Here is a 24,773-nt window from a genome sequence, read left to right on the forward strand (position 1 = left end):
CGGGAAGAAAGACGAAGTTGCTCGATCACGCACAGACAGGGAGGTGGGCACGGGCAAGTCAGAACTGCGGCTGATCCGGACCCGGGCTCTACTTGCCTCACGGTCTCCCGCCTCCCCCTGCCACCCTCCTGTAGCCTTTCAACTGCGCCACTGAGCCTGTGCCCAGGACCACCGCCCTCTAAACCAGGAGCTCTCTGGGGGTGAAACTGCTCTGACGGCCCCAACCCAGAGCCTGATAAACAAGTGAGGGATAAAAGGAAAAGAGAGAGGAGAGGTGGGGCAGAGAGGGAGTCAATGGGAAAATGAGAAAAAAGAAGGGGGGGGAGGAAAAGAGCGGCTATGGCATGCACCTCCCCGCCCCTACCAACACCAAAGACCCGGTGTGCGGCTGGGGTGGCTGGGGTGGCTGGCAGCCGGTGGGGACGCAGCAGCTGGGGGGTGGGGAGGGCTGGCAGCAGCCCCCATGCCCATGTGCTCAGAGGAAGAGCTGGGGCTCACAAGGACCCCCGCCTGGCTGCCCGCACAAAGGGAGGGCTCCCAGCCTGTGCCGGCTGGCTGACCTGGAGCTGGGCATGCTCTGCTTGCACGGGGGCATGCCAGGGCCCTCATTCTGCTCCATCAGGGGATCGATGGCAGAGGCGTGCTCCGGGGTGGTGGCACCACTTTCCTGGAGTGTGGAGTGGGTGCTCGCAGGGTCCAGGTGGGAACTGGAGTGGGGAGGGGCAGGGAGAATGAGGGGCAGCCGCCCAGAGCCACACCCCTCCAGTGACAACACGGGTCCTAAGGGGGGATTGGGTCCACATGGGTCCTACCCCGAAGCCCAAGGAGATGCAGGTGCCTCGGAGCTTGGACGCGCGTGGCCGGTCACCTGCAGGAGGCGCTGGTCCACCTCTCCCCTACCCAGGGCCCCCTATGTCCTCAACCCCGAGGTCCTCTCAGACCACCTCTGGCCTGATGCCTGTGGCACCCCGGTGACACGTGAATTCTCTGTCCCTTTTCCTTGGCTCATGTCTCAACCCCCCACTAAGCTGCAATGTGCTAGGCTACTGGAACCCTGTCTCCCCCTTCTCTCACCTGCCCCACGGCCCACAGCCCGGAGTAAGACACAGGCAGGGGCGCAGGGTCTGCTCAGGACAGAGTGTGCCTGAGAATCCGGCCCTGGGCTTCAGCCTCTGGCTACCCAATGCGACCCTGGCCCACAGTTAACTCGCCCAGTTTCAGGAGAAGACATGTCCCTTTAAATGTCTCTCTCATCCAAAATCTAGGCTGGTCAACTCTCCTCCTCCCAGGAGCCGGAGGCCCAGGAGATGCAGCTGGTAGCCCTGCTCTCCAGCAGCTTGCCCGTCCCGCCCACTCCCCAGCCCACAGTCCAGGGCCTCCGGCCTCACCTGGAGCGTGAGTGGCTGCCCAGCTGGTGCATGTGTGGGTTGTACTGGGCCAGGATGGTGACAGTGTCGCACTGCTGCCCGATGATGAGCCGGGCCTGCTGCTCCGTGGCACTCCGCAGGTTTATGCCATTGAACTGGGGAGACACCCACAAAGGGCTGGGGACAGGATGTGGGGGGTGGGCTAGGCAACAGGGGCATGGGGGGTGGGCTGGGGGATGGGCACATGGATGTGGGGGGAGATCTGGGGGATAGGCACTTGGGGTGCAGGCTGGGGGATGGGGATGTGGATGTGGGGTGCAGGCTGGAGGATGGGGATGGGGATGTGGGGGATGGGCTGGCAGATGGGGAGGAGAGGAGGCCGAGGAGGAGAGGAGGGCGAGGAGGAGAATGCTGCCACGAACATGCTACGGAGGGCAGCCCTCTCTCACCTCAAGTAACTGATCTCCGTACTCCAGGCCGGCCTGGTGGGTGATGCTTCCCCTGGTCACCTTGGAGACGTAGATCCCGCCCTTCTCACCACTCACGATGGAGATCCCCAGAGGCTCCAGGCCCTTGTGCACCTTGACGTGGCGTGGCTCCTCCACGTAAGACCTTGGAAGAGAGCCAGCAGTTTGGGGGACTCAGATCCAAAGAGTTCTGGGGAAGGGTCTGTGCTCAGGCATGCAACTGGGCTATGCAGAAGAGGCCAGGGAGCACAGGTGCTCCTGGGGTGACACAGGCAGGTGGAGGAGTGGCTACCCCAACTCTCTCATGACAAATGATGCATGTTCCTGCAACCTCATGTAATATGAACATGGCAGCAATGGACACCAAAGCACCCCATCCCAGAGACACGAGAACGGTCCGTGTGAACTATAAACACTGATATGTGCAGGGGAAAACCCTGAGATTCTCCACGTGAGCCGAGCTGCCTCACACAGTATGCGATTTACAAACTCCAGCAGGGTCCCAAGAACCCCTTCCTGGGAAAAGAGATGGCTTCTGGAGTGACGGTCCCTTGAGGAAAGACAGTATAAAATATCAGTTTTTATATTTATTGGCTACCCAGGGTGATGCAAATTGATCATGGCCCCCTTTGGACGGCTTGGGTTTGCAGCGGCAGTCAGCATGGAAGCCATGGAAAGACCATGCCCTCGCTGTGCCCCCGGGGAGCCGCCCCCCGTGCCCGTGGGCGTGAGAAGGACCTGGGCCCGGCAGGCACAGGCAGTCTCAGAAGAGGTCTGTGGTGGTACGGATCGCAGGAGAGCTGAGATTACACCTCTGCCAGCACGGCCCTTCCCCTGGCACCCTGCAGCGCTTCCCTCGGCCTCCCCAGCTCAGACCAGGCCTGGTCCATGGCCAGGTCATCTCCGTGACTCAACCTGCATCCAAACACAGACGGTTTAGAGGTGCAAGACCTCAGAGAGCAGCCGCCCCCACGAGGAGGTGCTCCAGCCGGGGACGCCACAGTCCTCCCTTAATACGCCGCCCTCTGTGCCACTTCTAACCAGTACCCTTTCCTCAAAAGAGAAAAGGACAACTGTAAAATAACAGCCATTCAACAGAAGCCATGGAGCCATCACAACTGACGTCTCGATCACAACAACTCCTCTGGAAAGACGAACAGGACACACTGGGAAACGAGAAGGCAGGTCCATACAGCACAATTCCACTTCCACTAATGTGCACGTGCAAACTTACATGTATGCACACGCATGACGACATCTCCAGAAGGCCACCGACATGTTAACAAAGTGGACCTCTAAGTGAGGGCATGTGTGGTGATTTTTGCTGGTTAATCTTCTGATTTAATTTTTTAACATAAGCACAATTAATTTTTCTCAGGATAACGAGGTTGCATTTTTGTGAGCAGTTAAAACACTATTTCCTTGAAATCTTGTTCATTTTTTTAAGGTTCCTTTTAAATAGGTTTATAAAGTATACTTCATGTGACGAGGAGCTTAGAGTAAGTAAAAGATGTGACTATGTATAACAAATAAATAATGAAACAGGAATAAAATACACAGACACACATCACAAACAGGTAGCAGTTATCAAATCTCTGGTTGATGAGATTAGTTTTTTCCTTCTCTCAGGAAAAAAAGGATTATTTTAAATAAGTGTTCTCTACTCTGATGACTTGTGTTTTTGTCCAATTTTCTATGAGTAGTTATATGATAGTATGCTTCAAAATCAGGGGTAAAAAGGATTTTTTTAGGAGTTACCAGAGACTGAACCCAGGACCTCATATGTGGGAAGTGGGTGAGCTACATCCGCTCCCCAGGATTATTTTTCACATGTGTTGTCTGTTCTGGTTGCTCGTGTTTTCACATTTCTCTGATGAGGCTGTAAGCTCACAACACTTGTGTCCTTCCCAGTGGAGTCCCCAGCTCTCTGCACGGCACAGGGAGCGAAGGGATTACTGGACTGTGACATGACGAAACCCCCTCTACTTCTAAGGACGCACTGACTTCAGGGGAAGGTCTTGGTCTCGCAATGACCAGAGCCGGGGTCGAGAACCTCCAGCCCCGGCCCCATGCCTGCAGGCCGTGTCCTGTGTGCACACATGGGAAATCCCCGTGGGTGAGGACCGGCCCTCCCCGTGGACTCAAACTGCCCCTCACAGTGTCCCCTAATGGGCCAGGCGCTGGTGAATGGGGACACACCCCTCTCCCAGGCTCTTGGGCTGTTTGACGAGGTCACGCTTTCGAGTCAAATATGAGATTTTCTTAACGGAGCCCCCCTCCCCGACCCTGCCGGCAAAGGTCACTTGAGGCTCACGGCTACAGAGGGTCTTCAGCTTTTTGGTCTCGCCTGGACAAGGGCAGCTGTGTTCTTTTTACGTGATTAAATAAAGGCAAGTTCAAGTTTAATGAGATGGCCTAAAGACCCACACTCTGGACAGGACCTTCTAAATGTAAACACGATCCACCAAATGCCATTTGCAGGAACGACAGAGAGGGACGAGGTGTGTGTGGGCAGCGTGTCTGGAGGGGAGTACAGACTCGTAGACGGGGCAGCCTCGGACAGACATGAGGCCTACAGTGAACCTAAGAGTGAAGCAGGGACTGGCCTGCACTTAAAATGAAACCACGGCTGGCTTAGCTGTACATTGAGGCTTTATATTCTTTCTTTGCCCCTTTATGTATATTTCACAATAAAAGGTAGAAATAATAATAACCGAGAGCTATAGCTGTTCTGGGACCAAAGAACAAGGCAAAGAGTGAATCCCAATGCCCACTGCTAAGACATGACACAGACAAAACACTACAACTTCCCAGCCTCAGTTTTCTCATTTGCAAAATGGGGCTAATGACAATCATAACAACGTCACTCACACTGGGGTTAGTTTGAGGCTCTCACGACTTAGTGCACTCACGGTGTTTACACAGAGCGACAGCCGCGGCCGTGGAGCCACCGTCGGGCTCGCGTCCAGCACCCTCCCCGCAGGCCCACCGCGCCCCGCGGCACTCCGTGGAAGGAGCCCACCCTGTTCCTTGCCTTGTCACCTACACGTGCCCACCCCTGGGGGCACAGCAGGCTGGGCTATGGCTCCCACATCCCAAGGCCCCGTGGGTGGCACTAGGGATGCACCAGAGCAAGATGCGACCCAGCACCAGCGGAACCAAAACCCAGGTGGCCCAGTCCTGGGATCAAATAACAACGGACCCCACCAACCCCTGCTGTGCGTGCCCATGAGCCCCCGTTGAGGGATGCGCCGCCCACCAGTGTGGCCGTGACACAGAGCCCAGGCGGTCCTCACTGGTCCTTCCTGCGCTCCCCGAGGGACGTGGGGTTGACTGCGATCCTTGGCAGTATGGAAGCCGAGGCGTGGGACTGGCTGCAAGAGGACAGGGTGTCGACATTCAGGGGTGACCGAGGCGGTGTGCTGCACTCAGAATGTGACAGCGAACCTGCAAGAGAGCGCGGGAGCTTGTGGGCCACCATCATCTCCGGGGGCCCCGGCTGCCACGGTCAGGAGGAGGACGTGTCCCCGCCGCTGCGTGCCACAGGGCCTGACCGCGCCACGGGGCCTGGGTCCATCCCAAGTCGCCAAGCCCAGGGCTGACTTGGCAAACGCTGATCAACGGAAGCAGGTGCAAGTTATCAGCTGTACCCAGACACTCAACAGTGAGGAGAAAGGGAAAGAGCAGGGCTGGCATGGAGGGGGCTGCGAGAGGCGCTTACCTCGATCAGAGTCCATGACAGACCGGGGGTATCGGGGCGTCGATGGGATTTTAATGCGTTCCGCCTTGTACTGCAAGTTACTCGAAGACTCTAGAGTTCCAAGGGGACGAAACTTTAGTCCTACGATTAAACACCAGCCCTCACCACCAATTTGGAAGACCAGAGAGATGTACAATCACAACAAAAACTCTGAGCTGAGCCTTGCCATTCACCCCCTAGAGGTCTAAATGAGAGGAGATGGAGAAAGATAGGCGCTGAGCCCCTGTCCTTGAACGAGCCACACAGGCGACAGCCACTCCAGATGGGACCGCACAGGCAGGGACAGTGACCCAAGCCATGCAGCGGCCGCTCCGTCTTCTCTCCCCAACACCGTGAACCACCCCCTCAGGGTGTCTATGGGGGACCTGCGAGACCCTACGTGGGGCTACGGTCCCCACAAGTGGACAGCAGAATGCCTCCCCCAGGTCGTGTGCAAGCTTGGGCGCCCAGAGCGAGGCTCCCTAGCCACGGGATTCCTCTGGAGCTACTGCCCCAGGAAGGCAGCAGGGTCACTGAAGGAAGCGAAGAGACATGGGGAGCGGCTCTGAGCGGGGCGGGGTGGGACCGGCCCACAAGGCGGTCAGCCCTGCATGGAAATGAGCCAGCCTCCATGGGGGGTGGGCAGAGGCAGCAGGGAGCAGGCCACCGGGAGGCTCTGCCGACCGGGAAGGGGGAGGTAAGTGAGGGCGGGGGCCAGGTGACCGCAGCCGGCATGGTTACCGAGGCGGGTGCTGGAGGGCAGTGAGTTGGAGCTGTGGGAGGCCCTCATCTCAGGGTCGTCACTGCAGACCCGGGGGCTCAGGTCCAGGCTCAGACGTCCTTGGTGCTGGACACTGGAGAGAACGAGAGGGGCGAGGGGGCTCAGGGAGGAAGGCCCGAGCGGGGCGCCCGGGGAAGACGTGCGTGCGACGGGCGTCACCGACACCCCCTGGGCTGGCAGAGGGTGGCCCGTGGCCCTGGGACTCTGCTGCTCACGGGCAAACTGCTCCCGGGCAGAGGGCCCCTCGAGCAGCACAGAGGGCCACACAGCCGGAGCCGCCAGCCAAGTGCACTTCAGCCAGGGCCCCCGTGAAAAAGGGACTTCCGTATGGGAAAAGAGGGGCTCCCGAAGCCGGCGGGCTCAGGCGGCTGGAACCACTCCTCCGAGGATGTGGGCCAGGAGAGGCTGGCCCAGAGAGGGGGCTCTGTGCCTTGTTCAGAGGGCATGGCAGGTCACAGAAGGGGGGCTGGCCTGAGAGCAACCCAGGGACGGCTTCTTCCAGCTGTGCAGAGAGGACGCCTCTTGCTTATGCCCTCCCTCCCACAGACCCCACCAGACTTGGGACAAAATCCAAACCTTTGCTTTCAAGCCCCTATGACCTGTGACCCCCTCCTGAGCCACTGTCCCCCACCACACTCCAATCACTCTGCCCCCCAAGCCAGTGCACTGCCTGCTACCCCCCACCCTCGGCCCAGGCACCTACCACTCTGCTCCCCCGGGGCGCTCCCCAGTCTTGGGACAGCCAGCCTCCCCTCCTGCCTCACAGTCACTGCAGCACCCCCCCCATCAGGCGGCCCACCCTGCCTTCGAGTCACAGTCCAGCCTGTTGCCATGTTTTCCCATCTCCAGAGCCACCATCCTGCCTGCCTCCCCACACGTGAACACAGAGCACTGCCGGGCCAGCAAGCTCATCCTTCAGTGCCCCGCTGCATCCCCTTGAAACTAGAACAGTCTGTGGCATCTAGGAGGTGCTCAGTAAATACTTGTCAAATAACTAGATGAATGAGCCCAAGAGTGGCCTCGACCCAGCCCCCTCCTATGCGGCCATCTCCTCCTCCACGACAGGGTCAGTGCTGGCACTTAGGGCACAAACACGCTGTGGACACAAAGCCAGACCTGTAGGGAGGTCTGAGCCTCTGTGGGGTTCAAGAGCTTTACAGACCCCATGCTGGTGGAGGGAGGGGCCACCTTTAAAGCTCACCTTCCAGGGGACCCCAGGCTGCTCTAAGCCCCTTCCTGGCCAAACTGCCCACGAGCTCTGGGTGCCTGGCAGCCCGGGTAGGCTTGGACAGCAGGGGAGCCAGGGAGGCGTGGGGGGGCTCGCATACCTGGGGTGCAAACCCTGGGGGCCCAGCTCTCTGGGGACGGGGAGCTGCAGGGGCCGAGCCTGTGGCTGCGCACGGTGTAGATGGGGTTCCTCAGGATGGAGCTCACGGTGGTGCTCGGTGTCACGCTCCGGGGGATGGTGCCTGGAAAGGGTCTGGGTGAGAACCACTGCCCCAGAGCCCCCAGGTGGCCCCACGCCCAGCCCCTGGCCCTGAGCACCACCAAGAAGCTGCAGAGTAATTTGGGGAAAGGACTCACAAGTCCAAAAGGGCGCCAGCTGCCAATCCGCTACCCAGCAAAGAACTACCTGCCTTTCTCCACCAGTAAAATGGACAAACCCACTTTAATGCTTCCACTTCCCAGCTCGCACAGGGGATAAAGTGCTTTGAGAAATGACTGTCACCGATGCCAGACAAAACATCACAGGTAGGGACCACCTCCAGTTCTTCGGGCCGTAAGCCAACGCCCCCCACCCTCCCAAGTCTGGGCAGACCCATGCGACCACACGGACCTCTGCCCCCACCCGCCTCATCAGCTCACCCACAGACGCCCTGCTGGGGTAGAGCAGGGGGTTGCCGTGCTGACCGCAATGGCCTGGAGAGTAAGGGGACCACTCCGGGAGCTCTGGGGAGAGGTCACCACCTGCCGTGACACACTTCTGATCCTGAGGAAACAAAGGCAAGAGGCGACTGCTGGAAGCAGGCAGCGACGTGGGCGCGCCTGAAAGCTGACGTCTGCCCGGGAGCTCCTCCTGACACCAAGGCGCTGCTCGTTCATGTTGTGCAGACATTAGCGGAAAGGCAAGAGCTTCCCTTAAAACCAATTCGGAAGAAAAGCAGAGACAGTATCCCTGTTCTTTCAAATAAAGAGGGCTTATGTGTAGAAATGGTGAGAACACGGGTGCTTCCGACACAGTCACAACCCGGCTTGCACCGTGTCGTGCTTCCTGTCCGCCGGGAGCGGCACAGCTTCCCTGAATGCTGCCCGCCACCTGTGGCATTCTCTTCCTTCTGGAAACGACTACAGCACACACCAAAACAACCACACTATCCCGGGCTGGCTGACCAGGTACGCCAGCCTGTCTCCCTAAACCTTTCAAGGCAAGTCTGTGCCACCGTGTTTTCTCGCAGATGTTCAAAAGCTATTTGAATAAGCAAATCAAATGCTACTCCTAAGAAAGGTCTCCTCTTTTAGCTCCGCATTCCCACCTCCCATTGGGGCTGCTTCCCCCCCCACCTCCTCCACCCCTTTCCCTCCCCTCGGGCGAAGGAGCCAGGGCTAAGCAAGCTTGGGGACCTGGTGCAGGATGCCTTGGTGTGGGTCTCGACTGCTATGACCCCCCATTCCCACCAGGCCCCACTCCCAGGCAGAGCTCTACCTCCAGGAATGGAGCAGGAATGACCACTGGGGCGAGTTTGGGCCAAAAACTGGGAGCAGACTTGGGTCTGCGGCGCTTCTGGCCCAGCTCGTCAGCCTTCTGGGAGGTGAGGTCCTCGTCACAGGACTTCTTGGCCTGCCCGGCAGGTAGGAGGAGTCCCCGTCGCCTTCAGGGTAGTAGCTGGAGGCGATGCGGACCTTCGCCTTGCAAGGGGGCGAAGTGCACGTGGGCTCCCCGGGGTCCGCGCCAGGGGGCAGGGCCACCGGGGGGCTGGTGGATGGGGAGCTGCCCACCAGAGTGGCCTCTGACTCGGAGCTGGTCTCCAGTCTGTGCTGAAACTTCATGGAGTCGCTCCTCCTGGGAGGTTTCGGGGGTGTCAGGGGCCCCACTCTCTTGGAGGCCTGGGGAGAGTGAGCAGGGACGGGGAGAAGGTAGTCTATCTTGGGGGGTGTCTGGGGGCGTTTGAACATGTTCGGGTCAAAGATGAACTTTCTTTGCTTTGGCTTCTTGTACACAGAGAGCTTCTCGGTCTCCACCACGGAGCTGAGCACAGCCTTGGGCCACGTCCCGCCACTGTTGGAGCTCTTGGACTCTGCCTTATGCAGGGGAGCCTTGGACACCCCGCAAGGGCCTGCCTCTGTCTCAAAGGGCAGCAGGGGCTGCTGGCTGCACACATCCACCAGCCCATAGCCGCGCTCCCCGGAGAGGTCCGAGCGGAAGGAACTGGGACTATGCTCCGCGGCGCCTGGGCAGGCCTGCGGGGAGCCCAGGAAGGGGCCCCCAGGGAACGGCTTGTGCAGGAAGGAGCCACTGCCCCCAGGGGGGCCTGGCTCCTTCCTGTCCTCCAGCCTGTCCACAGAGAAGATATCTGTCTGTGTGGAGTTGTTGTGCTGCGTCAAGTTCCGTCTATTGTAAGCCTGGACCTCAGGGCCCTGCACTCGGAAACTCAACATCTTATCCGAGTCCTTGATATTTTCAAAGATGTTCTGGCCGCTCCATGAGGAGCTCTGAGGGAACACCTAAAGCAGAGGAGTGAGAGCGAGGGAGATGAGACTGCAGGACCTGAAATGGGCCATCCAAAGACCGAGAGGGGCTGATGCACACACCTGCATACACACTCACACACCCCCGTCTCTCTGGCAGGTGCGGCTTACACCTGCAGTTCTCAGTCCTGGCCCCTTGGAACTCACATGAGCCACATGGTTCCTTTGAATCTGAGCACTTTCTGAATTTACCTGTACAACATCCTACACATTTAAAAAAAAATTATTAAACATAAAAGCAAAATTGCAGAGTTAAAAATACACAGCTCTTATCGAAATGGACAAGTAATTTTGTTCTATTATAAATTTTGCCAACTATGTAGAAAAATTAATAGGAAAGTACAATGAGCACCCATAAACCTACCATCTGGATTCAACATTTTACCAAGTTGTTTTTTCCTGTCTGAAAGGAAGTTGCAGATATGACATTTTACTCCAAACAACTTCAGCACATACCTCTCAAAATAAGGCTATTCCCTTACACAAGAAAATAATTCACTATTATCATCTGAATAACTAGATATTATTATATGATAACATCATATTAGATGGTATTCAAATATACCCTACTGCCCCCAAAATATACTTTTGTATATAAATATACAGTTATAGCTGCTTTTTGTTTTAAGCCAGGATCCCGTCAGGCCTCACGCACGCCCTACATGTTGTGAAACAAGCTTCCAGCAATGCCGAGAAGTAGAGCTGGGGTCCGCAGAGCTGAGGCTCTGTCTGTGTCCCAGACAATGAGAGCAGAGCCAGGCACAGGGAGGGAGCCTCACCTTTAGGAGAGAGAGGGTCAAGGAGTCCTGGCAGCTCCGCAGCAGAGATTCACATTCATTCAGAGACTTGTTGTCCAGTGCAATGCCATTGATCTAGGACCAAACAGAGAGCCCATCAAGCCCACCCACAGGGCGGCCCTGGGCAGACCCCAGGCAGGGGCATGGCCCGGCTGCCATCCTAGGGGAGCAGGCCTGGTTCTGTAAGGTCACACCTTCTGGAGTGGGCAGATGAGAGAAAGCCGCTCAGTGGTAAGACACAAGGAGCCAGGCAAAGGTTTCTGAGGCCAGTGAAACGCACACCCTTAAAGTCAATCCAGGGAAAAGCGCCTGTCCGTCTGGGGCCAGAGCCCCAAAGATCTTAGGGGGTCATTTCTGTCCTGCCACTTTCTGCTGCATGATGCTGGATGCAGCTCAGAGCTTCCAAGTCCCATTCCTTCATATTAAAAAATGGAAAATAAACTCAAACCCCTCCCAGAGGCAGTGAGGAGACTGGAAACACGGTTGCAAAAGACTTTGTAAACAGAAAGGAGCCACGTGAAATGAAGGCTCATCTCTCAACCCTTGTCCCTGAATCTCTGCCAACAGCCCTCCAGGCATGTCCAGACCTATTTTTTTTTTTTGAGGTCCTGGAGCTGGGGATTGAACTCAGGACCTCAGGTGTGGGAGCCGGTGCCCAACCACCGAACCAGACTGGTTCTCCTGAGTGCTTTGTTTGTTATTTTGCCCAGGGACCGAGCCCAGGACCTCCCTGGGCTTGTATGAGAAGCAGGTGTGCAACTGCCTGAGCCACATCCACTCCCCCGATCTTTTTAAAAGGGCATGTGCAATGTGTGAATGGTTAAACAAACCATGGTACTTTCATGCCATCAATTAACACTCGGCAATAAAAAGGAACAAACAGCCGATACACAGAGTACCCTGGATGGCTCTCAAAGGCATGAGCCTGAGTGGAAGGAGCCAATCTCAGAAGGTCACATACTGCAGTTCAACTGTATAACATTTTCAAAATGGCAAAATCACAGAGCTGGAAACCAGATGAGTGGTTGCCAGGTTTAGGAATGGTGGGAGGGGAGGGCTGGCTGTTACTACAAAGGGTCAACTCGAGGGTGAGCTTTGTGCAGATGGAACAGTTGTGTGTCTTGACTACACTCGTGATTCCATGCAACCACACGTGCTGGAACGGCACAGAACCACACCTACACATCGTACAGCTGTCCACTCCCTGGTCGAGATGTTCTAGTTGTGTAAGATGTAGCCCTGGAGGGAGAATGGGTAAAGGATACATGGGAGCTCTCTAGGTTCTCTTTGCAATTTCCTGTGACTCTATAATTATTTCAAAATCAAGTTAAAAAAAAAAAAGTATATGCAGGGTGATTATCAAAGTGGAGGATTAATTTGGTTATTGCTCTCCTTGTAACTTTTCCATGACTTAACATTTTTCACAATGGCCGTTTTAATATGCTTTTAAACCCAGCTCAAAAGAAAATCTGAGAAAAACTGGCAAAGATGTGAAGCAGGGAGCTCTCTCATACACTGCAGGTGGGACTGAAAAGGCCAAGAGTGGGAAGATCCTATCAACTGCTAAATGCATAGGGCTCCTGGCCAAGCAGTAACACCAGGAATTTACCCCAAAGTACACTTTCCAGGACAGCCTGGAGCCCTCTCCAGCAGTACTTGTAAAGACAAAGATGTCTTCAAAGGAATGCAGAGTGCTGCAGGCACTATAGAAAACAGTAAAGAGATTTCTCAAAGAGTTAAACAATGAATTACCATGACTCTACAACTGCTCTCCTAGGTATACACCTAAAAGACCTGACAACAGGGACACAAACAGATACTTAGACACATGTTCACAGCAGCATTACTCACTGTTAGCCAAAAGGTAGAAGCAACGCAAGTATCCATCAGCAGAGCAATGGGTAAACAAATGTGGTCTAGACATACAATGGAATATCCTTCAGCCATAAAAAGGAATGAAGTTCTGACTCATGCTACAACATGGGTGAACCTTGAAGACATCATGTTGAGTGAAATAAGCCAGACACAAAAGGACAGATATTGTAGGATTCCTCTTATATGAAATATGGACAGATATTGTAGGATTCCTCTTATATGAAATATCTAGAATAAGCAAATTCCGAGGAACAGAAAGTAGATTACAGGTCACCAGGGCTGAGGCGAGGGGGTGGGGAATTGTCTCAAGCGGGCACAGAGTTTCTGTTTGGGGTGAGGGGGGAAAAGTCTTGGTAGTGATGGTGGTGATGTCAGCACAACATTGTGAATATGATTAATGCCACTGACATCTACTTAAAAATATTAAAATGGGAAATCTTATATATGTTACCAACATATATATTTAATTTTTAGGGAAAAAAATGTCCTAACGACCATCAGGAAGGGACTGGTTCCACAGCTCGTGCTGCTGCCGTCAAGGAACAGCATGAAGTTAGCAAAACGGGGAGGCAGACCGGGACATGCAAGTGTGCAAGGACCTCCAAGCCACGCCGCTAGAAACTAAAAGCAAGGCTGACACCTGAGCATGCTCTGATCCCATCTGGATGAAAAGGCAGAGTAGGAAATACCCATGTTTTAAATATTTCTGCAAGAAAACCCAATCAACTGTTAACAGTGGCTGCCGTGGGAGGTTGCCGAGGGAGGTTGGTAGATGCAGAGTCTGGAACTGGAGGAAGAGTTACTTTCACTGCCAGCCCTACGACTGGAATTTTGTGGGTATATCATGAAAAAGTTTAAGACATTTTCAAGTTCAGAAAGTGAGTTTAAAATATTAAATGTGCATGCCCTACGACTCAGAGTAGAGTCACCAGAGAGAGAATCGTGTACCCAAAGCAGCTATGCACACAGGTGACGTTCAGTGCAGAACTGTGTGCAATTGCAAAAACTGGAAATGATGCCTATGTCACCAGCAAGTGAGGGGGCTTTACATTACACATAATCCAACAGAACATCACTGAGGGGATAGAAATGAGGCTCAGTATGGAAAGACAGCCACAATGTAGAGGGCAAATCGTAGAGTAACACAGTATGAGCTCACGTACTCAGAAAGAAACACACACCCACCAGAGCCCTGTACGTGCACACGTGGGTTTGTATAAGCACTTAGGGTCTGGGGGCACACCCAGCAAGTGGGGGCAGAGATTAGCTCTGGGAGCAGGACTGAAGGAAGGAGTCAGACCACTTTTCACTGTGTGCATGTATCTATCACTTGAAGATTTTATAGCAAGTCTTACTTTGACAATAAAAAAATGAAACAAATAAAGGATATAATGTTTAGTATGAAAGATCCAAAAAGTTACACACCAATGACATCAACTTGTAAAAAAAAAGTTCTCCTAAATGTACATTCATGCATAGAGTACAGGCTGCAGAGAAATTCATAAAAATGTTAAGGAAGCTTTTCTACAGGTGGTAGCTATACAAGTGACTTTTATTTCCTCCGTTTTCTGTATTTCTTAAGTTTCTAAAATAAATAGAAACACATCATCAAGACATCAGGATCAAAAATCTTTTTTTTTTAGAGGTACTGGGGATTGAACCTGGGACCATGGCAAGCAGGAGCTCAAACCACTGAGCTATACCCGCTCCCCCCAAAATTATTTTTAAATGTTCACACGGAGCAATGCCCAAGAACATTTCTTTCTCAAACCTTCCAACTGTAATTCAACTGTCTGTCTGCAGCGGGTCACCCTGGCCCTAACCTTGTCCCAGCAAGACTTACTGCCACAATCCTGTCTCCCACTGCAAGAGACCCTTCCTTGGCAGCGGGGCTCCTGGGTACCACGGCGGCAGCGTACACTCCATTCTCCAGGCTGACACCACTGTCTGCAAGCACAAGGCTGACCGTGGTCACCGCCTGGCCCAGCCGGTCATGGTCCTGCCTCATCTTTGCTAACCAGACATCAAAAAGGGGGGTGCTGTCCGACTGCACCCTGCCCGAGCCGGCACCCTGCCCAGGTCAGGCCCCGGATGCAATGCACATCTGGTGAACTGAATCAAGCATGCAAAGGGAGATCAGCAAGACCAGAAGGGGAAGGTGCGTGGGCAGCGCTGTAATGACATCCACGCCTTGCCCCTGCAAGGAGAACCATCGCCTGCCTGGGAGGATGCAGCGCCCTGCCCCCTCTGCTGGCCCCTCTACCTTTGTGTCCACTTAGGTTGATGTGGCGTGACCACCTTCCCACCCAGGGACTTGCGCCGCCGCACGACCATGTTGATGGCCCCCCCTCCGTTGAGGAGCACCTTGACCGCCTGCTTCTTGTCCTTGTTGATAAGATCCACATTGTTAATTCGCAGCAGCCAGTCATTGACCCTGTGGAGGGGCAAAGCCAGGTCAGCACCTTCGCTCACGCCGGACCAGCTGTGCCTGTTTGGAAAGCGGGGACCCCGTGTACGTCCAGAAAGATTTCCTCTTCCCGGCACATAATGGTTAAACTATTAGGTTGGTGCAAAAGTAATTGCAATTTTGCATTGCTGAAATTTGCCATTTGATACTGGAATACATTCTTAAGTAACTGTGGTTATGTTATACATCATTTTAATGTACATTTCTAGTTTTATGGTTTTTTGCTAATGACATTACTTGCTGTTTATTTTGTATTTATTTTGGCTATGGAAATGATGTTAGAAAAAAAAATTCAAGTGATTTTCTTACTTGAGTTCAGAATGGGTTGTAAGGCAGCAAAGACAACTCACAACATGAACACCACACTTGGCCCAGCAACTGCTAACGAACATACAGTGCAGTGTTGGTTCAAGAAGTTTTGCAAAGGAGATGAGAACCTTGAAGATGAGGGAGCATAGTGGCTGGCCACTGGAAGTTGACAACAACCATTTGAAGGCAATCGTCAAAGCTGATCCTCTTACAACTATAAGAGAAGTTGCCAAAGAACTCAACGTTGACTGTTCTATAGTTGTTCAGCATTTGAAGCAAATTGGAAAGGTGAAAAAGCTTGATAAGTGGTGCCTCAAGAGCTAACTGAAATTCAAAAAAATCATCAAAGTGTCATCTTCTCCTTTTCTATGCAACAATAAGGAACCATTTCTCGATGGGATTGTGATGTGCAATGAAACGTGGATTATATATGACAACCGGGAATGACCAGCTCAGTGGTTGGACCAAGAAGCTCCAAAGCACTTCCCAAAGCCTAATTTGCACCAAAAAAGGTCATGGTCACTGTTGGTTGGTCTGCTGCCGGTCTATCAACCACAGCTTTCTGAATCCCAGCGAAACCATAACATCTGAGAAGTATGCTCAGCAAATCGATGAGATGCACTAAGACTGCAATGCCTGCAGCCAGCATTGGTCAACAGAAAGGGCCCAAGTCTTCTCCATGACAATACCCAACCACATGTCGCACAAACAACGCTTCAAAAGGGAAAGAACTGGGCTACTAAGTTTTGCCTCGTCCGCCATATTCATCTGACTCTCACCAACTGACCACCACTTCTTGAAGCATCTTGACAACTTTTTGCAGGGAAAATGCTTCCACAACCAGCAGGATGCAGAAAATGCTTTCCAAGAGTTCATCAAATCCCAAAGTACGGATTTTTATGCTACAGGAATAAACAAACTTATTTCTCATTGGCAAAAATGTGTTGATTGTAATGGTTCCTATTTTGAGTAATAAAGATGTGTTTGAGCCTAGTTATAATGATTTAAAATTCATGGTCTGAATCACAATTACTTTTGCACCAACCTAACAGCAGACTTAGAGCTGGGCTGCCTGGACTGAGTTCTACCCAACCTTGAGTGACCTTCTGCAAGTGACATAGGCCCTCTGTGCCTCCGTGTCCTCATCTGTAAAAGGGGAGTAATAAAGCATCTTCCTCATAGGATGGTAAAGATTAATGAATTTATTTATATACATGGAGCAAACAGTAAGGACTGTGGAAGCACACAGTATTTTCAGTCATTCCTATTCCAAGGCATGAGCAGGCATGCCCTATGCTTTTACTCATTCCACCGAGACCTTTCCTAGTCAGAGGAGCAAGTGGCAGCACCTTGGTGACAGGGGGAAAGCAGAGGCAGAGGCAACTGAGAGGCAGGGAGGTTCCTACAAGAACAAAATTAGCAGCCGCGCCTGCAGGCCTTGGACGGACGCCCCGTGGGCACACGGGTTTAGTCGCTGCCTGGCGCTCTCGGGGCCCGCTGGGAGATGGCCCCTTGCATTGGGTTGGAGGGGACCCCTTCCCTCCAGGGCCTGGGGCTCCTCGGTTCTTACCTTAACCTGCCATCAGCAACACTCCCTTTGTCCACTTTAGTGACAAATATGCCACAGTCCCCCAGGAAGCAGGGCTCGTTCACACGTTCTGCCATTTCAAACCCGAGTGCCTTTAAATCCACATTCTCCTGTCAAAGCAGCAGCAGCACCCTTGACTGAGTGCCAAGGAGGAAGGTTTGGCTCTCAAACCCCCAAGTCCCCTCACCGTGCCTGACGGAGCCCGGGGCCCCGGCTGGAAACCTGCGAACAGCTGCCCCTGCCTGTCAGCCACTGCAGACAGACACATGTCCTCGCGGTGCCACCTCCCCCCTACTCTCTGCTCCTCCCTCTGCCTTCTGCATGCATGCTGGCATCTGCCATGTGACACAGGGGACCGACGTGTTGCCACCCAGCTTGGGCGCCACCCTCACACTCCCCAAAGGCAACTCACCATCTCCCTCTCAAACTCTACCACTTCCATTTCCCACTCCATGGAATCCGTGTCGATGGCCAAGTCGTGGGAGCTGTGGGCCATCAGCTGTCGGAACCAGGCCTCCTTCTCTAACTGGGATTCCATCTGCTCCCTGCGGAGAGGGTCCTGGGGCAGCTCTCTGGGCGGGGAAGCACCCAGCCTGTCCCAGCTCCCAGCCCAAGCCGAATGCACTCCTTTCCCCCCTCCCCTCACACTAGCTTCCCAATCAATCTGGAGGGTCAGTCATGGCCCCTTCAGTCTCAGTGGGTTTTCACGGTGGTTGGTTACTGTGTTTTTTTAAGGAAGACTCAAATCCTTTACAAATTGATCTATACATTTGATGCATTTCCTACCAAAATTCCAGCAAGATTTTTTCTTGTAGGTGTGAATGAGACTATCTAATATTTATAGAGAAGAGAAAAGGAACTAAAATGACCAAAACAATTTTGAAAAGTGTGGCAGTTTGATATTACTGAGGAATTCCAAAAAGAAATACTGATTATGTTTGTAAACTGGTCTGTTCCTCTGGGCTAGTGATACCCTTATAATTGTGTTGAATTTAGGTTTCACTTTTACTTGATTAAATTATGATTAGGGCTTGGATTGGGCCAGTAGAATGTGGAGGCAGACTCACAGAAAAACAACATGGCAGAGGAGGCAGTTAAGAGTTTTGGATGCTGGAGCCCTGGGAAGTAAACACACAGGAGAGGAACAGAGAGGAGTAGACACAGTAGAGACCCCAGGAAGAGAGAGAGCCTGACAGTCCATAGCTGACCTTGTGGAAGGAAGAGAGCAGCCGAGACTGGAGAGAGAGATGGGACTTATCCCAGCAATGCTGAAGGAAGCCAGGACACCGAGCCTTGGTGGGGTAAGGAGGCAGAACTCGAAGATGATGGCAGCCATCATGCTCCACCACATGGCAACTTTGGTGAGGGAAGTACCTGATGCTTTATGGCCTGGTGACTGTAAGCTTCTACCCCAAATAAATACCCTTTTAAAAGCCAATATATTTCTGGTACTTTGCCTCAGCATCGCTTTGGCTAATACAAAAAGGAAGAATAAATTGAGGACTCACTACCTGACTTCAAAACATATTATATACTACATTGATTGAGACTGTGTGGTATTGACACAGATCAATGGTATGAAATAGAGAGCCTAGAAACAGACCCTCACAAGCAAAGGGCAATGGATTTTTAACAATGTGGATGAAACCAACGCCAGTAGTGAAAGGATGGTCCGTTCAACAAACAGTGCTGGAGCACCTGAACACCACAGGCAAAAAAGTAATGATCTAAACCTCAAAACTTCTACGAATTAACTCAAAATGGATCATGGGTTCAATTTTTAATTTAATTTTGTAGATTTAAATGTAAAATTTAAAACCACAAAACTCTGAGAAGGACATATAGGAGAAAATTTTCAAGACTTGGGCTAGGGGAAGATAAAAAGGACTTTGGTGAAATTAAAAACTTCAGTGTTGGCCGCCGCTGCGGCACTGCAGGCGGGTCACTGCAGGTGAGTCGCTGCCGGGGATCGGGCCTACGCCACGGCCGGACCGGGGCGGCAGCGGGCGGCTCAAGGCTTGGGGGACGCGTGGTTCGATGGAAGAAGAACCACGGAGACGAGGTCTATGCGCAGGTCTGATTTTATTCGGGAAGTACATGAGGTTTTATAGTGTCATGGAGGCGGGGAGGTTGTGGGAGGGGCATGTCCGCGGGGCAGCTGAGGATTGGCTGCAGAGGCAAGGGCGGACCTGTGGTTTATGACGTAAGCCATTGATGGCAGGGGGGGTTGTTTCAGAGGTTGTGCCGGGGCGGATACGGGATGAGGGCGGTTGAAATGAGGCGGGGAGAACAGCGATCAGCTGGGAGGGGGAAGATAACAGTGGCTGGGAGGAGGGGCGGAGGGAGGCAGCAGCACAAACTGCTGCTGAGAAGGGCCATAATACAGAGGGGTTACGAGGAACAGGCGGGCAAAGTGTAAGGAAGCGAAAGGCAGGGTGGGAGCAGGGGACAATTGTTCCCTCTTTCGAAAATAAGAACGCACAGGTTTTGCGGGATTGACATTTTGTGGGGAGGAAAGATGAGGGGGGGGTGAGAGGAGGGGAAATAGGAGAGAAAGGAATGAGGAGGGGTTGCCGGCAGGGGGCGTGGGGGCACGAGGGGGGCGTGAGCAGAGGGGAGGGCGGCTGAGACGCCAGATTCCCCATGCGGAGGGCAGAGAACCCGTACCCGCAGCTCGAGGTGACCACGATGGGCCCTATCGATGGCCGCCTCCTGCCACCTCCGTGAGCCACACCTGGGCGTGCCGGGCCTCCTCGGTAAGGGGATGGCTTTGGGAGAGGACTAGGACAGCTGTGGAAAGGTTGGTGACGAACTGCAAGGCGTCGAGGGGAATAGGGATGGAGACATTTGGCAACGACGAGGAGACAGGAAGGGCGAGGGGGTCGCAGCTTTCTGGGAGGAAGTCGCAGTTGGGGGAGTACATGGTGGGGAAGGTGGGGGAGTGAGGGGAGAGAAAGAGGAAACCAGGCGGTTGGAGAAGGGCGGCCCAAAGGGGTGTGGCCTGGGCTGAGGAGGCTAAGGAGAGCATAATGATGAGAAGGTGTAGGAGGCAGGGGGTGGTAGGAGGGCGCCGGGCAGGGGAGGCGCGAACACGACGGAGAAGCTGGAGAATTTGCTGCTCGATGGAGGCATTTTCGAGGGAGAGATGGCTCAAGCGGCGGACAAGAAGACGATGTCGACGTCGCACGCGGCAGGAGAGAGCTGGCGTGGTCCCTGCGGGTGATGGCGCAGGAGGGGCAGACTCAGGCGGGCTCGACTGGGCAACTGGAGGCGTCATCTGCAATGACAAGAGGAGAAAAACCTCACGGGGGGGTGAGATGCGGAGAAGGGCCATCATTACGGCAGGGGGGAGTCATCAGGGGGAAGGGGGTCGGGGGGTGGAAGGTCGGCAGGGCCGTGCGGGGTGCCTTTCCCGCATCGCGGTCAAGGAGTGGAGGGCGCGCGGGGAGCGGGGGCTGCTGATGGCGGCTCCATGCCCCGAGGGGCCGGGCGCGGCGGTGCCGGGAGGTTAGGGCACTCCCGTGCGAAGTGGCCTAGCTCGCCACAACGGAAACATGTATTGATGGTTTGGACTGCGGCAACAAGGGCGGCAGCGAGGGCGGTGGTTTGGCCGGAGACTCCGGAGCAAGCAAGGACCCAGTCTTGGAGGGGCCTGTCACGAAGGGGACGGATGATGGCCTTGCAGGCTGGATTAGCTCCCTCTTGTAGGAGATCTTTGATGAAGGACTCGCGGGCTGCGTTGCCGACAACTCGCCTCTCTGCAGCGGCCTGCACACGAGCTACGAACTCGTTAAACGGCTCCTCGGGTTTTTGGAAAAGCTTCACGAGGGGCTCTGGGGCGGCCGCGGTGCACGAACGGAAGGCTCGAAAAACACAGTCACGGAGCTGGATGAAAAACCCAGGCGGGGTGGCAGTGTAGGCGCTGGGATCGCCGTAAGGGCCGAACCCGAGAAATGCGTCTGCAGGGTAATGCACACCCTGACGAGCATTGTCGGCAATCTGACTGTCGATCAGGACACCGAGATGGGCTCGCCAGTCAATGAATTGCCCCGGGGAGAGAACCGCTCGGGCTAGAGAGATCCAGTCGTAAGGGATGCAGCGAGGGATGGTCATACGCTCGAGAATGTCTTGGGCATGAGGGCTGGCAAGGCCATCTTCCTTGATTGCATCACGGAGCATTTGGATGTCTTTGGGCGAGAAGGGGATCCACGCTTGTGGGTTTTGCGGAGTGCGAGCGGGATTGAGGGGGAACATCTGAGCCAGAGGCGGAGTGGGAGAGGTGAGAAAGGCGGTGTCGTACGCTGGTGGAGGAGGATTCCCGATGCTCCCGCTATTGCTGGAGCAGGCGGGAGGTGAAGCGGGCCATGAAGGTGAGGCACTGGTGGTGCCACTGGGCGCCGGCCAGGAGGGCGTGGCGGCAACGGTGCTTCTGATTGGCCAAGATGGCGGCACGGTGACGTCACGCCTGACATCACTTCTGGCCTCGGGCCAAGATGGAGGAGTGGCCATGTCATTTCCAGGTACAGGCCAAGATGGCACCGGAGGCTCTGCCGGTTTAGCCGAAAATGGCGATCGGCAGGCATCCGGGACGGGACCGGATGGCGATGAGACAGGAAGAGGTGGGTAAAGGCGGGAAGAGGGCGCCGAGGAAGAAGGAGGAGGTGCGCCATGTTGGCATTGTTTGCAGGACGCGGTGGGGGGGGAAGAAGGCGGGGGGTCGCCATGTTGGTTGGGGTCCGGATCAGAGGCTGTGGGGGGATCCAGTTCGAGCGCGGCCTCTAGCTGGGTGGACAGAGAACGAGTATCGTCGTCTCCATCAGGATCGCATGTGACAGGGTGGCTAGGCTCACAAGTGAGAGCAGAGGCAGGGGAGGGCACACCTTGGAGACAGGCGCGGATAGCGACGAGGGTCGGGATAAGGCCGGGGGGAAACTGCTTGCGATCGTGCTCCATAGCGGACGTCACCCGCTGAATTAGACGTTCATAGGTCTCTGGGCTCCAGAGAGCACAGGTGGTGAGCCAAGGATTAAAGGGTAGGAGAAGGTCCCAGTACCGCTGTAGCTGACGGAGAGAGACCTTCACGTGGTGAGTCTCTAAAAGGGCAGCGAGCAAGCGGACTTGAGGAACCTGACGGGATGAGAGGGAGGCCCCCATCGCGGCAGAGGGCTCAGGAGGGGGGTGAAGGGAGCAACGCCGGAGAGTCCCTACCTTGAGCGGCGGCACGGGAGGACGGCGATGGGTCCCGTGCGAGGTTCAGCAGCGGACTGGCCAAGCGAGGGGCCGAAGCTGGGGTCCCTGTTCCGGGCGCCAACTGTGGCCGCCGCTGCGGCACTGCAGGCGGGTCACTGCAGGTGAGTCGCTGCCGGGGATCGGGCCTACGCCACGGCCGGACCGGGGCGGCAGCGGGTGGCTCAAGGCTTGGGGGACGCGTGGTTCGATGGAAGAAGAACCACGGAGACGAGGTCTATGCGCAGGTCTGATTTTATTCGGGAAGTACATGAGGTTTTATAGTGTCATGGAGGTGGGGAGGTTGTGGGAGGGGCATGTCCGCGGGGCAGCTGAGGATTGGCTGCAGAGGCAAGGGCGGACCTGCGGTTTATGACGTAAGCCATTGATGGCAGGGGGGGTTGTTTCAGAGGTTGTGCCGGGGCGGATACGGGATGAGGGCGGTTGAAATGAGGCGGGGAGAACAGCGATCGGCTGGGAGGGGGAAGATAACAGTGGCTGGGAGGAGGGGCGGAGGGAGGCAGCAGCACAAACTGCTGCTGAGAAGGGCCATAATACAGAGGGGTTACGAGGAACAGGCGGGCAAAGTGTAAGGAAGCGAAAGGCAGGGTGGGAGCAGGGGACACTTCAGCTCTGCAAAAAGCCATGAAAAAGATGACAAAAGACTCGATATCCTGATGACTTGCATGTGATGCCTTTCTTCCTAAAACCCAAACCCCCTTTCCGGGTTCATCGGTGTGACCCTTCAGCCCCAGGGACACTCTTTTGTAACCTGCTCATTTCCTGCTCAAGTGTGCCCTCCCCCAAGCCCACAGCTCTGGCCGGCCCGAGGTCTTTCTGGCCATCTCCAAAGGCTGCTTGGCCTTCCTGGGACACCGCCAGTCCCCACCCCAGACCAGGTGAAGGGTGCTTCCACCAGGGTCCCACAGCCCTCGGCCAGCGCTCTGCATTTAATGCTTGCTGCACTCACCCCTGCTGTCATCTGATCGGGTGCACACCTGTGCTCCCACAGGCTGGGGGCTTCCTCGGGAGCAGCACTGACCCCTCGTCAGCATCACGGGTTAGAGAACTTAGGAGCTTAGCAGAGAGAAGGTACAAATCCAAGTATGCCAAAGGAACAAATGGAAGATGCTTGAAAGTTCCTGGCATCTCTGGTGCAATTAAAATGCAAAACCTTCTCCCAGGTTCAAGCTCCAGAGGTTCCAGGATTTAACTTAATTTAGATCCATTGCTCATGAGAGCCAAGGTGGGTGCCTGGCAGGGGGAGTTGGACACTTAGGTTCCAAACGCCTGAGACTTTTCTTAGAGCACTCAAACCCTGGAGATTCTGGTTTGATTTTTCAGAATAAATATTAGATTTTACTGAATGGAGGAGGAAGCACTGTCAACTCCCTCAAAGGCTACTGCTCAAGTGTGTGCAGGCTTGTACACTCACACAACACACCAGGTCTTAACTCCCCTTCCCCACACTATCAGCATAGGAAAACTCCCAATGTACAGAGAACCACTGCTTCTCAAGTTCAAGTTCTCTCTATTACACTGATGAGTATTGGGCTCTGCCACTTTCTACGGTTAAAGTGTGATCTTTCTTTTATCAACCACTGCTAAAGGCTATCATGCCTTAAATGGCTCTCCTGGGAGCAAGCTGGAACCACAGGGAGGATGTCTGATACCCCAAAGATTCTCCTCTAAATGGACAGCCTCATAACACAAGCAGAGTGGACGGATGAGCCTGAGATATGCTGCCTTGGAAACATTGACTCACAGTCATGACTATTTTCATTGTTGACATATTTGTCTCTCTAACGGCCCCATTTATCCAGCTCCTCCTAGGGACTTTGCTGGCTCAGCACTGTCTGCCCACGGTTGTCCAGAGGGCCTGGCCCATACTGAGGACATCCTCAACCAACATCACAGAATGAATGAATGGCTGGCAAGTCCCCAGGCAGACTGCCTGGACAGACTGCATTGCAAGGCTTTCCTCCTTTGTGACTTCACACATGGATCCTGCTGATGGAGGGGTTGGGGACACGTTCTGCAGTGCTCTAAAGAATTTCTAGTGAGGGATGCAGATGTGGCTCAAGCAACTGAGCTCCTTTCTACCACATGGGAGGTCCCTGGTTCGGTTCCTGGTGCCTCCTAAAGAAGACAAGCTGAAGTGATGGGCAGGTGCAACAGAGTGACGCAACAAGGGACACAAGAAGAAAAACATAATGAGAGAGACACAACAAAGCAGGGAACAGAGGTGGCTCAAGCGATGAGGTGCCACCCTCCCACATCGGAGGCCCTGGGTTCAGTTCCCAGTGCCTCCTGAAGAAACAAGGAAGACAAATGGACACAGCGAGTGCAAACAATGAGGGGATGGGGAGAAATAAATCTTTTAAAAAAAAAGGCGGCACTGAGACCTGCC

The 24,773-nt window shown here is 54.3% G+C and overlaps 1 protein-coding gene across 1 annotated transcript in view; it reads right to left on the reverse strand.

Annotated features, from left to right (window-relative positions):
* Positions 1-24,773, reverse strand: part of LOC101422746 (disks large homolog 5-like) — a 205,174-nt gene that overhangs the window by 17,497 nt on the left and 162,904 nt on the right. The window contains 17 exon segments of the mRNA XM_071215912.1: positions 561-707; positions 1,389-1,522; positions 1,817-1,979; positions 5,131-5,281; positions 5,556-5,645; positions 6,315-6,427; positions 7,683-7,719; positions 7,722-7,823; positions 8,221-8,344; positions 9,059-9,193; positions 9,196-10,077; positions 10,881-10,973; positions 14,617-14,720; positions 15,037-15,062; positions 15,064-15,207; positions 17,120-17,247; positions 17,550-17,682. Coding sequence (XP_071072013.1) covers positions 561-707; positions 1,389-1,522; positions 1,817-1,979; positions 5,131-5,281; positions 5,556-5,645; positions 6,315-6,427; positions 7,683-7,719; positions 7,722-7,823; positions 8,221-8,344; positions 9,059-9,193; positions 9,196-10,077; positions 10,881-10,973; positions 14,617-14,720; positions 15,037-15,062; positions 15,064-15,207; positions 17,120-17,247; positions 17,550-17,682 — 2,706 coding nt within the window.

This window comes from Dasypus novemcinctus, chromosome 6 (assembly GCF_030445035.2).
Source record: "Dasypus novemcinctus isolate mDasNov1 chromosome 6, mDasNov1.1.hap2, whole genome shotgun sequence".
In the NCBI taxonomy this organism is placed as follows: Eukaryota; Metazoa; Chordata; class Mammalia; order Cingulata; family Dasypodidae; genus Dasypus; species Dasypus novemcinctus.